Here is a 17,529-nt window from a genome sequence, read left to right on the forward strand (position 1 = left end):
TTTTGGATCGCTCATGGAACTTAACACGCTTGATACAAAACTTAATCTATTTGTTCTTTTAGGTTTTGACTTGGATCTCCTGCGGAACTTAACACGTTCGACCCAAATCACCTTAAGTTATTAATTCCATTAAATATTAATTTCCATAATTGGTTCCCAGTACTGACGTGGCGAGGCACATGGCCTTCTTGGATATGGGAGCAACCACCACCGACTAGACAAAACCTTTTATAGAAATCTAATATTTAATTTCCTAAAATAACTTTAGGTTAACCGAAAAGAACAATCAAATCACAAGGAAAAATAAAACAAAAGAACACAACTTCGAAAAACATATTCGAAATACTAGAATCGTAAGTCTCTTGTATTTGGTATTATTTCCATAAATAACTAGCATGATGCGGAAAGAAAAATTACTAGTTATACCTTTTAGAAAGACCTCTTGATCTTCTACCGTATTCCTCTTCTAACCTCGGACGTTGTGTGAGCAACGATCTTCCGAGATGAGAAACCACCAAGCACCTTCTTCTCCTCCTAGCTAGGTTCGGCCAACACAAAGAAGCTTCACCAAAGACGAAGAACAAAACACCAACCAAGCTCCAAGGGATACAAGCTTTCTCTCCTTCTTCTTCTTCTTCTCCAAGTAGTATCCGGCCACCACAAGAGCTCCAAGCCAATAGAGAAGGTTCGGCCACCACCAAGAGGAAGAGAGGAAGAGAGGTTGGCCGGCCACAACACCAAGGAAAAGAGGGAGAGAAATAATAGAGGTTGTTCACCATGAAGCCTTCTCTACCCCCTCTTTTATAATCCTTGGTCTTGGCAAATAAGGAAATTTAATTAAAAACTTCCTTAATTCTTTTGCTATGAAAAGGAAAAATTTATTTAATTAAAAATAATTTTCCTTTTCTCAATTTACATGGCCGGCCACACCAAAGCTACAAACAAGGAGAGTTTTAATTAATTAAAACTTCCTAATTTGTCTCCAGAAATTTATAAAATTTCTTCAATAATTTAATCCCTTCATGATTGGTTTATAAAAAGAAAATTTAATAAATTAAAATCTTTCTTTTAAACATGTGGATAAAAAGAAAGTTATCTCTAAAAATTAAAATCTCTTTTAATCTACAAATAAGGAAAGATATCAAATCTTTTCTCAATCTTTTGTAGAAACTAATAAAAGAGAATTATTAATTTTTAAACTTTCTTTTAAATCATGAACATGGTTAAAAAGGAAAGTTTTCTTAAAATTTAAAATCCTCCTTTAATTAACAAATAAGGAAAGATTTCAAATTTTAAACTCTCTTTTAAACATGTAGATGATTTACAAATAAGGAAAGTTTTTACCAAAAAATTAAAATCATCCTTTTAATCTACAAATAAGTGAAGAGATTAATCTCTTCTCTTAATCTTTTGTATAAAGTTATAAAAGGAAATTTTTAATTTTTAAACTCTCTTTTAAAACTATGATATCCACATAAGAAATAATTTTAATAAAAAATTCTTTTTAATATGATGTGGCCGGCCACCTAAACTTGGACTCCAAGCTATTGGCCGGCCACCTTTAAGGCCAACCTTTAGGCTTGGCCGGCCCTAAGCTTGAGCTTCAAGCTTAACTTGGCCGGCCCCTATTGGTTGGGTAAGAAGGTGGGTATGTGGTGGGTATAAATCTCTATATACAAGAGGCTACGATAGGGACCGAGAGGAGGAATTGGTTTTGGTCTCCCGATGAAATTAATCTTCCCGTGTTCGCCCCGAACACACAACTTAATTCCATCAATAATAATTCATTCCACTAAAGAACTATTATTGAACTACCGCACCAATCCCAAATTACATTTTGGGCTCCTTCTTATTATGAGTGTGTTAGTCTCCCTGTGTTTAAGATAACAAATGTCCACTAATTAAGTAAGTTACTGACAACTCACTTAATTAATATCTAGCTCCAAGAGTAGTACCACTCAACTTCATCGTCATGTCGGACTATGTCCACCTGCAAGGTTTAACATGACAATCCTTATGAGCTCCTCTTGGGGACATTCTCAACCTAGATCACTAGGACACAGTTTCCTTCTATAATCAACAACACACACTATAAGTGATATCATTTCCCAACTTATCGGGCTTATTGATTCATCGAACTAAATCTCACCCATTGATAAATTAAAGAAATAAATATCAAATATATGTGCTTGTTATTATATTAGGATTAAGAGCACACACTTCCATAATAACTGAGGTCTTTGTTTCTTTATAAAGTCAGTATAAAATAAACGACCTCTAATGGTCCTACTCAATACACTCTAAGTGTACTAGTGTAATTATATAGTTAAGATAAACTAATACCTAATTACACTACGACCTTCTAATGGTTTGTTCCTTTCCATTATGGTCGTGAGCTACTGTTTATAATTTATAAGGTACTGATAACATGATCCTCTGTGTGTGACACCACACACCATGTTATCTACAATATAAATTAATTGAACAACCTCATTTATCATAAATGTAGACATTTGACCAATGTGATTCTTATTTCTTGATAAATGTTTATACCAAAAGCTAGGCTTTTAGTATACACTCTAACAAAACTCTAGAGTCGAAAATCGGCGACTATAAACCCCCTGGTCTAAAGATTGTCGAGCCGGCGACTAGAAACTTTCAGACGGGATAACGTCGCGCAGAAAAATATCTACAAAAAAAACTAACAGAAATTCCATGAAGGGAAGGTCGCTCGTCCGGTCGGCACAGTTACAAGGAGCATTAAAACGAAAAGCTAACAAAGCAACAGTTGGCATTCCTGTCACACTTAAAAGTTCGTCGACCGGAACAGTCATGTCTTCGTTAAAACAAGGCTGGCTAATCCGACCGGAAGAGTTACAGAAAAAAGAAGGCATATCTTCATTAAATCAAGGCTGTTTAAGACGAACGGAGTGGTACAGAAAATAGAAAGCAAGTCTTCATTAAAGTTAAGGCTGTATGAGCCGATCGCGAGAATTACAAAAATGTCAAAGACACTTCATTCAAGATAATCAAAAACGCTCTTCGGGATGGTGGAGAGAAGAGCTGCATGTTCCCGAACGGGAATGATGAAAGACTCCGGCAAATGACCTTGTGCCTTCAGGTGGTCCGCAGTAGCAGTGATAGCCAACTCGAAGGCCAGGACGAGCCGATCGCACACCTTCTGGACGAAGTCGACCGAGCGGATGTAGGACTGCCTCATCGCAGCAAGGCGGCTCGGCTCAACCCCCTGATACTCCGTAAAGGCAGTACGGGAAGCGTCGAGAGCCTCTTGCACGACCTTCAAATCGTCCTTGAGTTTGGCCGCCTCCTCCGAGCAACCTTTCTACTCTCCTTCCAGCAGCTCGGCCAACTCTTTCACACGCTGCTCCAGAGCTCGGGCTTCCACATTCTTTTTTTTCAGATCAGCGATGGCGGTGTTCTTCCGAGTAGTGGCGAGCTCAATCTTGTGGTCATAACTCTTGACCTGCTTGTTAAGCTGGTCCAGCATGTATGCCTGCTCGGCCGTCTTCTTCCGCTCGGCCTCTAACAAGTCCTTGGTTTTTGCGAGCTCCTTCTGCAACTCAGCATAAGAGGGACCTCGAGAAGAAGACGGGCCACCCGGACTCTTTAGTCTTTTCAGTTCCTCCTCCACCATTGCCAAGCGGTTGGCAACAGTAATTTCTTCCACCCATCTCTGATATACAAAGGCATGTTAAAAGGCCGACCAGGAAGGCTACATAAAAGGGCAGAAATGAACCTTACCCCTGTGGACTGCTGCATATGGCTGTCAGCCAGCTTGTCGAGCGGTATCATGGCTACACGGGCCCGGGCGTCTGCCCACATCTCAGTGAGGGGCCCCTTGATGGTGATCATATGTTCGGGAGCTGTCGGCCGATCAGACTCGGCCATAAACGCCTCAGTGGGGAGGTGCAGGGTGACCCTAATAGTGCGGCGCCGACCCGGGGTCGTATGAGCGGACGCAGAGGGATCGGAGGCCGGGCTAGACATTGTGGACAAAATGCCCGAGCGACGAACTCGACAGGGTGCAGGAGGAAGAGAACTGACCGGTACCGCTTCGATGGGGGTCGCGAGCGCATCCAGTTGAGAGGGGGTCCGGTCGGAGGAGAGCGCCTCGACCGATGGCTCTTTGCTGCGTTGAGATGCGGTTCCCGTCCGCTCGGACGCTTGCACTGTAGAAGTTGTCGAGTGTAGAGGCTTCTCAACACGCCGTCTTTTCTTGTCAAGAGGGAGCTCATTCTCCGGTTCGAAGTCTTCCTCCCGAACGATCGTTTCCTTGCTAGGAGTTGCATCGCCAGCCGCATCCGCAGGCGAAGCCTGAGCGGCTGACTCCCCTGCATTTGTCTCGCTCTCACCTTCGTGGGAGCCGACCGGAGCAATACCCAATTGCTCCATTTCCTTGGCCGCAGCCGCCTCGAGCGCGGCTGCCTTCTTCTTCAAAATCCTGAACAACACAGACTCCATTACAATGGTCGTTGCAAGGAAAGGAGAAGGAAATCAGTTAGAACTCAAGGCAAATGTACAAGTGAAGTTCTTACCAAAGCTGCTCGGGAGGGGGGTCCGGCTTGGACTCAAACCAAATATGTACATCACTCCTTCAGGTAGGAGCTTGTTGATGTCGAGCTTTAGACCGGCTAGCAGATTCGCTGCTTGAAGATAGTTCGGTCGGGTCTTAAACTTCTTCAGCTCGGGAGAGGTAGGCGATCCGACCTGCCATTTAGTGCGGAAAGGAAGCCGCCCGGGCATACGAAGAAAGAAGAAGTTTTCTTTCCAGTGTTTGTTGGAAGAGGGCAGTTTATCGAAAAAGACTAAGCCAGGCCGAGCCTGAAACAGATAAGTGCCTGGCTCGGACTGCTTAGGATAGTAGAAATAATAGAAGAATTCCGGACGGAGGGGAATGTTGTGTATCTTAAATAATACCACAACTCCGCACAGAAGGCGAAAAGTGTTAGGAACCAACTGGGCGAGCAGAATGCCAAAGAAGTTACAAATTTCGACGATGAAGGGGTGGAGAGGAAACCGCAGACCGGCTGTAAACTGTTCGCGGAAGAAACAGATAGCGCCGCGCGGAGGGTTATGTGGCCGAGCGGAAGGAGAAGGTAAAATCAATTCAAAATCAGAAGGGATGTCGAAAGCGTTAATCAGGCTCTCGGCATCGCGCCGATCGAACCGCGACTCCATGGTGGTATACCATGGGTCGAGAGCGGGGTCCGCGAGCTGAGAGGAACTTGCCATCACTGGAACAGCAGTGGAGAAGGCGAAAATTGGGAGAAAATACAAAGGCTTAAGGGAGATGAACGGAACAGTAACCAAAAGACGAGAATTCGACAAAGAACGCAAAGAAAACACAGAAAGAAAGAGGGAAAGACAAAGAACCTTACAGAAAAGATGAGAAGCGAAGGAAGAAGGCGAGGGATCGTCGGAATCACGAGGAACAGGGTTGCCGGGACACTGAGCAGGAGGAGGCTTCTGGACGCGAGGGCGGAGGTGCGGCGAAGGAGAAGGGCGAAGGCTTTATAGGGTTATGCCCGATCGTCCTTAGCCGTCGGATTCAGGTCACAGGGACCTAGGCCCACATCGCGCCGTCCATTTCAAATCGACGGACGTCGCATCAGCCGTAAGGCGACGGCCGTACGATGAAGTAAGCCGCGCCACGTGGCACTTGGTCAGAGGAGGGCATTTAATGAGCCCCATCACGAGGCAGAACCTGCGTGGTCAACCATAATGCGGAGATTTGCACGCATTCCGAGAAGATCCCGAGGACATCATCACAGGCCATTGGGGCAGCCCTCGCCGATTAGCCGACCGACTCTATTCGACCCCATAGTGGCCGAGCGGAGGTATACTTTCGGTAGTGGCGGGTCGGCTGTCGATTGGCCAGACTCATAGTCCAGTCAGTCGGACTTAGTGCCTCCTTCGACTAGACTTGAGGGGGAGGCATGTGATCCGGTGGTAAGGACGGGGGATCACTCATTGGCAGGAGGTCAACGACACGTGGAGGTCAATGGTCAAGGGCTCAAGCCAGAGGTCGGGCCGACCAAGCATCCGGCCGACCGGACATCTGGCCAAGGGTCTCCCGGACTGGACGAAAGATAGCCCGACCAGCGGAGTGACGGGCCCGATCAAGCATCCGGCCGACCAGCATCCGGCCCACCGGACATCTGGCCAAGGATCTCTCGGACCGGACGAAAGATAGCCCGACCAGGGGTCGGGTTTCCGATGCTCAAGGTAAAAAGGTATATGGGCCGGGCGGACAGGCCACTCGACCGAGACGCAGGACAATAAGGCGCCAATCCTAGCCGAGCACGTGAACAGGGCTTCCGGGAAGCCATGAGCGCCGAGCGACTGGTCCGCTCGACCCGGGAACAGATAGGAACGCTAGAAGACAGAAAGGACAACTGGTAGCTTCGTCCTTGAGACACCTGCCGTCGACAAACAGTATGGTCGGCGGCCGGAGCGGACAGAATATCGTACGATGGAAGCTTCCACCATCACATCCGGGATATGCTCGGACGATTGCGGAATGACGTCAGGCGTACTTTCCTGACACAACCATATTGAGGTATGTTTAGGGAAGCGTACACACATCGAGAAACGTGCCCGCGCCTCCCCGGGGTCCTATATAAGGACCCCTAGACTTCGATGGAGGTATGCAATCTGGATCACTATAGCCACAGTAACGTTACTCTGCTTCTTCGTTGCTTGACTTGAGCGTCGGAGGGTCGTCGTCGGAAAACCCCTCCCGGCTCGGTTTTTTTACAGATTCGTCGGAGGTCTACCTCGACACCGAAGGACAGCGAAGAGCGTCACGTCCTCAACATCCGTCGACTCGGAGCTCGGAAAGAATCATACATGATGAGAGATAATGAATGGGGATAGCCGCATCAATTAATTTATTAACGGTAAGAAATAATCAAAAACAATAATTAGTAATTGATCGAAAGACCACATTTAAATTTGTTGAATTTCTAAAGTGCTTCTAACTTTCAGGATAATACATTTATTTTTTATTTTATCCCTCTTATCAACTATGATGCTGCATTCAACGAAAAATATCATACTAGAATTCAAAAAATGATGATGTTGTATGTTAATAATCAATACAATTATAGTGTTGATTTTTAAAAATATGTTACATTCTGTATAAATTTTAAAATCAGTATCAGTGTGGTGTTATATTAAAATGTAATATTACAGTGATATTATTTTTTGAAATTCAAAATTACAGTGGTGATATTTTTTAAATGCAGTATGTAATTAGTAAGAAGTGTAAAATGAGAAATAGGATGGAGGAATAAAATAAGAAATAAATATGTGTTTAAAAATCTGAAAATTAGATATTTTTTTTAAAATTCTATGATAAAGATATCCAGATGAAGTTCTTAGAAAGATTCTTAGATCTGTACCAGTAAAAAAATTTTATATACCTTTTCACTATAAAAAAAAATTCTCAACAATTATTTTATAGGTGTCATACTTTTTACTATATATATTTCTCATATCTTTTATATTTTATATTATATACAATTAAATTTTTATAAAATTTAAATTTATAAATTACTAATATGAAATAATATTAATAATTAAAAAATACATAAATATTATGACTAATTTGCTAATCCTTATTTATTTTTTTAACAAATATTAAAAAGAAGATATTAGTTTAATATTAAAATAAAAAAAAAATCGTGTTTCACCAAGGGAGGGAGCTTGGGTGTTGCCACGTCACAATGGGAGATGCCCTGAGTAAGTAGTTGGTCAATTGCCGAAAATCATTAATAAAGAAAACGTGGAAGCATCATAAATCTATTACTTGTCATGCAACTGTTGCACAAGCAGCTCGTGCGCCACAAGTTACCAAGTTAGGCACCGTATTGTTATCATTGTAGTCTCTGATACATGCATCATTACTATTTAGTGTAAGACTTATTGTTTAGTTTAGATAAAATTAATTATTATAATAAAATTAAATATAAATTATTTTATAAAATATAAGTATTATATATTTTATTTTCTACGGCCATCTTAACTGCGATTTAAAAAACAATCCATTAATTTTGAAAATAAAAAAAACAAGAAAAAACATATCGGTTGCCTAAATCCAATTTAGAGTGATAAGCATAGGATAGCACTAGAACTTCTTTTGATAAATTTACCAACAAATATGTTTACAATCGAGGGCATTTACATTTACAAATGGATTCCTAGCCTTCGTGACATTAATTAATTATCATGTGAAAGAATAAATTATGATCTTCCAACCCATTCTTTAATTTCGATCCAATTTCCAAATTAACATTAGTCAACTTCTTCATCTTTCTTAATTACTGCTGCAGTCGGCCGCCGGAGCAGGCTCCCCGGTACTCTTCCAGCAAGTCGTGCTTCCACGGGATCAAGCTCTGCGGCGGGAAGCAGCACTTGCAATCCGCCTCGCACCGCCGCGGCCTCTCCGCCGGCGCTCCTCCCGCCTCCTCCTGCTGACCCTCTGGGGGACCCATCGACGCGGCCTCCCAGAGCGGGCCCCAGCACTCGATGCGGTTGAACTCCAAGAGGTTGGAGTGGAAGTAGACCCACACGGTGGCCTCCTCCAGCTCCGGGTAGCTGTCGAACAGCGCGCCGTCGCCGTGGACGAACGCCTTCAGCACCACCGGCAGCTCCTTGCGGAAGATGTAGCAGCGGAGGCCGGCGATGAGGTCCAGCAGCACGTGGCCGCCGCTGATGTGGCAGTGCACGTGCAGCGACATCTTCCCGCGCACCTTCCGCCACTCCGCCACCACCTCGTCCCTCTGCAGCCTGTTGTACCACCCCTGCAACTGCTCAAAAAACAGAGCATCCTCTCTAAGAACACACGAACACAGACGCGCGCGCGCGCGCGACGAACTTCACTCCTCCCAACGCTCGCCCGATCCGATCAAAAGCTCAACTTACCTGAGCCCGATTGATGGTGTCGGAGATGGCGAGCGTGATCTTGGCGGTGATGTCGCTGTGGGTGAGCGTGTAGGCCCTGGGCAGCTTCCCCGGGTGCTTCTCCTCCTCTGTTCCCAAGAACAGCACCTTCAGCTTCGACGACTCGAAGATTGCCGGCCCAAACAGCCTCGCAACCTAATCACCACCATCAACTCTCCAAAATGAAAAAAAAAACAAAAAGAAGAAGAAGAAGAAGAAGAAGAAGAAGAAGAAGAAAACTAGAGATGATACCGGAACAACGGATCGTCTTCTTCCTCTTCTCTGCTTGCTGAAGTCGAACAGAGAAGAAAAACTCCGCTGCTGCTGCTGCTGTTGCTGCTTCAGTTGCACAGGCTGCAGCAACATGGCGGCTGAGAATCCCATCCTCACCGAGCAAGAAGGAGAAGCAATACCCTAATTAGCAATTCTCCTCCGGTTTCTACGGAAGTCAGAAGCCAAAAAAGAAAACCGAAGGCTTTAGAAGGCAATTGGAATCAGAACGGAGGAATCGCCACGGCTCTCCTTTATTTTCCAACGTGAGATCTCTTAATGCACGTTGATGGGGAGGAAGAGGACAAGGGAGGTTGGCCAAAGCGGGAAGTCAGTGAGATTGCTTGGAATACGGGTGAGAAAGCAAAGGCGGCGTGTGGGAATCTCGATCGCTTGCCGCAGACGGTTGCTTCCCGGGGAATTCAACCAAGTAAAACCTTTTTTTCTTCCGATTATTTATTGTTTTTATTTTGTTGTTTTGCTGAAATTAGCTGGCGATCTACTCCGACACGTGTCCCCGTTACGTTTGATGATAGTTTGGATAGAAATTTAGTAGAAGGAATGCGTTGACCGCAACTCTGGTTTTCGTCGGCTGGATTCGGTGGGGATCTAATGGGAACTGTCGGAGTGCGACGCGTGCGCTTTGAGATTCGGATTGGCTGATTGGTTCGATTTGGCTTCTTTAAATCGGTCAAATTTGACGAGAGGCCGGTCGAGTCATCATCTATCTGTCTCCGGTCGAACCCAATGTACTAATTGGACCGCAACTCTGTTTTTTCCGATTTTTGGTGCTTTACTTAAACTTCTCTTCCTAAATTTACTATTTTTTTTTAAAAAAATAATTTTAATTAAAATGACGTACTGTTGATGGGAATTGATACTCACGTTGTGGGCCGGATCAAATCGGTTTGGGCTTGGGGTTTTTGTAAGCCCTAGAAATCTCCTTAAAACCGCTGTTCATTAACGTGGTTCGGCCATGGCGATGGAGATCTCCCACCACCGCGTCCCGTCTATCGCCGTCGCCGCCTGATGCGCCCTCTACTTTCTCGCATCACCGCAGGTCTCGCCGCCGCCGCCCTCTCCGCCTTCCCCTATCCCTCCCCTCCTAATATCCTCTTCTTTGTCGCAGAGGTCGCCGCCCACTCGGCCCTACACCTTTCTAAACCCCCCTCCCTTCCCCCTCATCTTCTTTCCGCGCCTCGCCGTCGCCTCTACCACGTGGTTCCCATGAAACCGCCCTCCTCCTCCCCGCCGCCGCCGCTCACCTTCTCGTCTCCCGAGTCTCTCTCCGATTGGATTCGGCCTCACCTCCCCGTCGACCCTGTCGCCTCGTGGGGCGCGGTTCCTGGCACCAAATCTCTCAGCAATCTGTGGCTCGAGATCAACCATGGCGAGACGAGTCTCGAACTGAAACCAAATTCCCAGGATGATGCGAGAGGCGAAAAAGATGGAACCTTTACCGTCCTCCGAGTTGTTAACGTGACTATCGTCAGGATCCGCAATTCTAGAGGCGAAGTCCTTGTCGAATCCCACCAGCTTCTCTCTGATGGCACTGTGCGACACAGGTCCCGCCCCCTTTCCGAGAAGATGATGCCCGGGGAGGCTGTGGAGGAAGCTGCCCATCGTGCAGTTCGTGAGGAATTGGGGAAAGATGTGGTAAGGATTTTACCTGGCTCGTATCAAATGAGGGTGGAGGAAAGGGCTTCCGCCTCTTACCCAGGCCTCCCTGCAAGGTACATTTTGCATTCAGTTGATGCCGAAGTGGAAGGATTACCGGAGGTGGGAGAGTTCTCTTCGGAAGAGAATGGAGAGGGTGTTGAGGCAGTGGAGAAGGCAGTTTTTGTTAGGAGGCACTTCTGGAAATGGGTTGATGTTGATGGCATCATACAGCAGTCCTAGCGATGATTTGGGGTGAAGTTTTGGTTAGATTTATTACAGTTACTAACCTATTTCATATGCATGATCTGCAATTACTATAGAAATTTGTTTCTGCATTGGCGTATAAGGTGAGGGTATTGAAAGATTGGAACAATGCTGATAGTTCATTAGTATGTAATCAACATGACAGCTGAAATTTCTATGTCAAATTAGTTTTGCCCTAACAATTGATGCTATATTACATATTTTATTCTTTTGCCGACTTGATGTTTGTATAATGTCAATAGTAAATTAGTATGTGAACACCATGACAGCTGAAATTCTTATGCCTGATTAATTTTTCTGTAACAATTTGTGCTATGTTACATATTTTCTGGGTTTGCTTGATGTTTGTCTCTTTTCTCCCATCCTGCTATGAAGAAAAATATTCACATTTTAAAATATCCCAATGGGAATAGGGGAAGGGGTCAGATTTATCCTAATGGTAACAAAAGTAACAATACAGTCTATAATATTATATCAGTTCACAAAAGGGGTGGATATAGATAACTGTTATTGATGCATAGGATGGACACCAAGTAGTTGATATTGTACCTCTAGGACCAAAACTTTTTGTTTCAGAAGATGAATCCATTAAGCTTGATCAACCATTAATAAACAATCCCAATATGAGAGACTTTGGTTGGACATGCAGATGTTGTGCTTGCAGGCCTATTAGGGTCCAAGGCCTATTAGGGTCCAAGGTCCTTTGTTCTTCTTTGCGTCTGCTATTTTGGGACATGTTTTTTTACTTCTTAAAAAGGAGTTTGTAGAGGTTCAATCGCACATAATTAGTTTCTAGGTGTGGGGATTTCTTAACATCAAGTTGGCTAAACATGCAAATTTTCATTGCTTTGTTTATGCCTTTTTTTGTTTTGCGGAATGTCTGGAATTCGTTACTCGTATCCTATTCTTAGTTATAGTCATACAGAAGAAGAGAATACAAGGGAGGGATGCCCAAAACAAACAAAAAAAAATGAAATCCTTTTAGGAAGGATTACTGGTCTTTATGAATCCTATATTTGACATAAGAAAAATGAAGGAATGCTTTTTCTTTGTCATATTATATCGAAACAATAATTATTTTTCTCTTGTTTGTCAAAGATTACCATTCCTTCTTTTCTGGGTCTGCTAGAACTCTTTTTTTATAGATTCATAGGAAGTTATGAACAAATAAAGAGAGAAAAAGAATTAAGGGGAATAATTGACTAAACAAATAGAAATTCTATTAACTTAAACTTCTAACTCAAAGAAATTCAAATTTCAAATTATAGAGTAAGTTGCATTGGTAGTTTACTACAGAAAGAAAAATTTTGTAAGAAAAATTTCAAATACAGCACAATAAGTACCAAATGTTGTATTATCTAAGAGTAGAGTGCTGAGTAAAACATCAGAACAAATGATCATCCATTTTGTCATTTTATTTCTACAAAACAAATATAATATTTTGATTATGTTGACTGGATAACCTTTCAATCTGAATTTATATATTTCCCAACAAATATGTTATGGAATAGAACAAAGTCTTCTTGTATTCTAATATCTTATGTGAATGACAGCCTTATTATAAAGATCAGTGTTTGAAAAAAATCAGCCTAGGTGGCCACCTAAGCGCCACCTAGGTGTTAGGTGCTAACTAACCACATTGAAAATATGCTAGTCGGTTAGTCTAGGTAGTCTTGGCTCCTAGGTGGGACTAGGCGACCCTAAGCGCCGATTAATCGGTCGAATCATCTAGCCGCCGTAGAAATAGTGCAGGGTTTTCATGATTTCTTTTAGTTTAGGTTTTTAAATTTAAAGTCCAATTAAAAAAAACTGAAATATAACTTTTTTGTATTGGGCTTAAGTTTTATAAGTCCTAAACTTTGGTCCAACAAGAAAATCAATTTGTTGGCTTACCACCAAACTTAATCTTCATCAGAGCGAATGAAGAAATCCACATTTTGAAGAAATCAGAGAGTTAAACGGTTGGAGAAATCGATTTGAAGAAAATTTATTGTATCTTTCCTCAACTGAGCGACTTGAAAGGGATTGAATTGAAGGTTGGACAAAACCTAATCCTTTGGAAAAGTCATTTCATCAGACAAGCCCAAAAAAACTCTAGAATGAGAGAACTTTTTGTGGATGATTTTGCATCAAAAGAAGAAGAGGAGGAGGATCACAATGATATTGAGTTTGTGTCCGATGAAAAACAAGTAGTTGAAAATTATAGAGAAGTAGAATAAATTTATGATATTTTATTAATTATGTAATTTTAAATTCATTTTAAATTTGATGTCATTATGTTGGAGTTATAGAATATGATTTATTGTGTCATATATGTTGATACCGTGGAATCTGCTTAGCGACGCATAGTCCCCGCCTAGGTGGCCTAGCTGCTAATTTGGCGGCGTTCAACTAGTGCCTAGTGAATTTTAAAATCTTGCTAAAGATTGAAATGTTACTCCATCTTGGTAATCTGTCAGTTACTATTTGATAATGCCATTGTATTTCTTGTACTCATAGCATTTGCGCTGTATTTAACTGCTTTTGAACATTGGAAATGTTTTGGTACTTATTGTGAATATTGGCAATGGTAGTGTAAGTTGTTTTCTATTTTATAATTCTCAAACAAGTAATGAGTAAAAGACATATGGTCATCCCTATTCCTCATGGTTTGAATGAGCGTAGTTCCATGAAGATTAAAGGAACCACACGACTTATTTTATCGGAAGTTGGCAATACGATGTTAAGGTATTTTAGGGGTGAGCATTCGGTATATAAATTAATCGAATTAATCGAAAATTGATTTAGTATTGACTAATCAAATCAAATCAAAGTTTTATTAAAATTAAATTAACCGAATTAGTTATTTCAATTAACATCGAATTAACTAAATTTATTTAAAATAATAATAAAAAGAATTTATATAAAATTAATATCGAATTAACCGAATTAATCGAATGCTCACCTCTAGATTTTTATCATAAAACATTAGCAAGTTCTTTGTAGTGGTTCTAAAGCAAAAAGTGATAGCATTGTTATTACTCTATAGTGGCTCTAATTCCACTATTGTTTATCTATTTAACTGTTTCTAATGGCCTTGTAGATGCATCTTATTATCTTTTTTTGTTTCTTTTTTCAGCAACACATTTTCGCGTACGAACACGTTAGATATTCTGTTTTTCTTTGAACTAGTTAAACTAAGTTTCTCGACATAGTGTAGAATAATGAAAGTAATATACTCCATGAAAAATGTCTTGCTTATTCGGTAAGTATATTGTTCATGTTCCTGGAACTTCTAAATTGAGTGACTGAAGTATACCTTGAAGCATCACTAATGTTATACAGGCATGATTTCGGATCCATCACTGATCACTAAATAAGACTACAGTCTTTACATCACGTTTGTAGACCAAATGCTTCTTTCACTTTTGATTAATGCAATTTGTTTATAGATACCTCAATTTAATCCGAGTTTTCTTGGGTGGAAAGGTAAGAAGCAGAGGGAAAGAGTTACAAAACTCAACCTTTAAAAAACTTCACTTCTGATTTGTTTTCTATTGTTTGTCTTGATTATTATCTGATTTTTGGGTTATCAATTCTTTGGTAAAGCCAAAAAAACAGGAAAGAAGCACTGTGTTTTCCATCAATTCTTTAGTTAAAGCCCCAAGAACTAGTAAAGAAGGCAGACAGTGTTGTGGCTGCATTCATCATCATTAACTAGTAGTTCATAGGGCATCAGATTCTGTGCCCACCAAAGTGTGATCATTGATTGAATTGTACCCCTCAGCTTTTACTTTTTAGTGAGATTATTTCCTTCTATTTCGTGTGATCCTTGTCTTCGTTGATTGAACGGCATTTTACTGAACATTTCAGTGGTTCAATTTTTATAACTCTAAGGGTATATTTAATTCAAGTTATCATGTATAATCTTAGTTATGTGATTATTAGATAATCACATAACTAAGGTTATGGGGAATAAAATATAACCAAATGTTGTTTGGTTCAACTTAGGTAATGCAACAAAAACTTGTTTGTTTGAAGGTTTTAATGAATACCCTAGTTTAATATTTTACCGTATTACCCTCAGTTACAAAATCAATTATACATAATAATAATAATAATATTATTATTATTATTATTTATTTTTTTAATGTTTTTTTACTTTTCTTTTTCCTATATATTTTATTACTTTTTTATGTGTTTTTTTTTATTTTTTTAATGTTTTTATATTTTTATATTATTTATTTTTTCACATTTTTTTAATTTTAATTTTAATTTTAAATTTTTTTGTTTTTTATTTTTAAAATTTTTTAAAAAAATCTTTAAAATTTTTCAATTTTTTTAAAAATTTTCAATATTTTTTAAATTTTTAAATTTTTTATTTTTAAAATTTATATTTTTAATTTTTTTAAAAAATTATTTATTTTTAAAAAAATAAATTTTAAAAGTTTTTAAACATTTTTTTATTTTTTTACTTTTTTATATTTTTTTTACATTTTTTCTCCTTTTTTCATATTTTTTCTTATCGGAGGGTATTTTTGGTAAAAAAAATTCGTTAACCCCGGAATCAAGAAAAACCTTAGCTTTATGAGGTTTTTCGATTCCGGGCTGCATGACCCTTTTGCTGACGTGTTGGGCATGGAACATTACTCAAGAATCATCGAATACCTAAATCAAAGAAGGTTTTTGTTGATAACCTTGGATGAATAATCAAGGTTATCAAGAATAATCCCGAACTAAACGCACCCTAAAAGTATGTGTCATATTTATGTTACATCCTTCTTTTTAAACTTAGAACATTAAATTATTCATTTTATATCGTCAAATTCAGAACTACATACATATATACATTTAGAAAGCTTTTAGTAGTAAATGTACTATATTAATTTTGATTTAAAATAATTCAGAATTTTTTAAATTTATCATCACTTAAGAGCTATTAATTTTTAAACTTGTAAAGGTTCCAACACCATTAATAAAATTTTATTGTTTAAAAAAAATCAAAATTTTAAAGTGTAATTTAAATTAAAATCAATACTCTTACAAACCTCTTTAATACGTCCATGGTCTTAAATCTGAATTTAACAACGTACATTAAGAGAGCAGTGAATTTTTGAACTGAGTTGAAAAAAAATCTTGAACATGGAGAGCAATAAAAAAACCAAAAAAAAAAGAGTGTACAATGGGAGTATGATATTTATCTTTTAGAATTATGAAAGTTAGATGGGTGAAATTGAAATTTTTAATCTTAAAGTTGTGCTTACAGGGTCCCTCCATATAGCAAAAAGAAGAAGACAATGTTGGGCTTCAAGTAGAGACCATTAATGGATGCTCCAAGCAAAGTAAATGCTTATTCTTGTTCTGATCTCCATGAAGAATTGGATTCTTCTGAGCACTGTGCTTTCTCTGACATAAAAGAAGAAGATGGTAGAAATTTCAAGAAAAAACACAATCAATAGAGATTGTTTTTTTTTTTTGGTAGAAAATATAAACATTTTGAGGGAATGAGTTGTTGTTTATTGATTGACATGAAACAGCGGTTGGTCGATTAAGCTTAAGCACGTTAAAATTACAAACTTAACATGAGATTAACTAAGCTTAAGCACCGAAGCCGGCTCAGACGTCGACGTCGCAGTCCGGTTCGCCGAGCAGCGGAACCGGACCGGCGAGACCCTTCTTGAAGCCGACGAGCACGTCGCAGCGGACGTAGACGCCGTTCCAGCGGCCTCTAAACGGGCCGGACTTGTACCTGACCCGGCCCACTACCAAGAGCCGGAGCCCCACGATGCCGTAGGCCTGGTCGGCGGCCAGCCCCGCCGCCGCGTCCGGGGACACGGGCACCGACCCGCCGCCCAGCACCGGGGACACCGCCACCGTGCTCTGGGGATCCTGGAAGACGGGCGGGAGCGGCTCCGGAGGGGTGACGGGCTGGCCGCGGTAGGCGACGTAGGCGGAGAGGTGGTCGTAGAAGGCGGCGGCGCGCCGGCTGGGGTTGCGGATGACCAGAGTGAACTGCATGCTGGTGGAGAGCGCGGTGGCCGGGGAGGACGAGGAGGAGGCGTTGGAGAGGTCGTAGATGGCGGCGGCGACCACGGAGAAGCGGGGGGTGGAGGGCCGGTACACGAGGTAGAGGATGAGGGCGGTGAGGCCGGCGAGGAAGAGGAACAGGAGGAGGGAGAGGATCAGGAGGCGGCCGCCTCGGGGGGCACGATTGCTCTTCTCGCTCATCTCTCTTTTGTTCCGAGCCGGCGAGGAGCAGGAGGAAGAAGAAGACGAGAAGAAGCAGCAACGAAAGAGTGACGAGCGAGAGCCAGAAGTGGAAGATTTAAGACCGACTGAGAGTACACGTGTCAACCGGTTCATGCGGCCAGCTCTGGCTCGGCATAAAACGGA

At 41.3% G+C, this 17,529-nt stretch overlaps 3 protein-coding genes across 3 annotated transcripts; 1 reads left to right on the plus strand and 2 right to left on the minus strand.

Annotated features, from left to right (window-relative positions):
- Positions 1 to 8,144: 8,144 nt before the first annotated feature.
- Positions 8,145 to 9,504, minus strand: LOC122047150 (protein STAY-GREEN, chloroplastic-like). Its single transcript, XM_042608249.1, has 3 exons — positions 9,217 to 9,504; positions 8,947 to 9,120; positions 8,145 to 8,831 (listed from the first exon to the last, which is right to left on the minus strand). Exons 1-3 carry the CDS (start codon positions 9,346 to 9,348, stop codon positions 8,343 to 8,345), a joined length of 795 nt encoding a protein of 264 aa, XP_042464183.1. The 5' UTR covers positions 9,349 to 9,504; the 3' UTR covers positions 8,145 to 8,342.
- Positions 9,505 to 10,179: 675 nt separating this feature from the next.
- On the plus strand, positions 10,180 to 11,362 carry LOC122047148. The gene has a single exon (XM_042608247.1). The coding sequence runs from the start codon at positions 10,264 to 10,266 to the stop codon at positions 11,131 to 11,133; it is 870 nt and encodes a 289-aa protein (XP_042464181.1). The 5' UTR covers positions 10,180 to 10,263; the 3' UTR covers positions 11,134 to 11,362.
- A 4,950-nt stretch (positions 11,363 to 16,312) lies between these two features.
- Positions 16,313 to 17,457, minus strand: LOC122047149 (NDR1/HIN1-like protein 1). The gene has a single exon (XM_042608248.1). The coding sequence runs from the start codon at positions 17,362 to 17,364 to the stop codon at positions 16,753 to 16,755; it is 612 nt and encodes a 203-aa protein (XP_042464182.1). The 5' UTR covers positions 17,365 to 17,457; the 3' UTR covers positions 16,313 to 16,752.
- Positions 17,458 to 17,529: the final 72 nt, after the last annotated feature.

Source organism: Zingiber officinale, chromosome 2B (assembly GCF_018446385.1).
Source record: "Zingiber officinale cultivar Zhangliang chromosome 2B, Zo_v1.1, whole genome shotgun sequence".
NCBI lineage: Eukaryota > Viridiplantae > Streptophyta > Magnoliopsida > Zingiberales > Zingiberaceae > Zingiber > Zingiber officinale.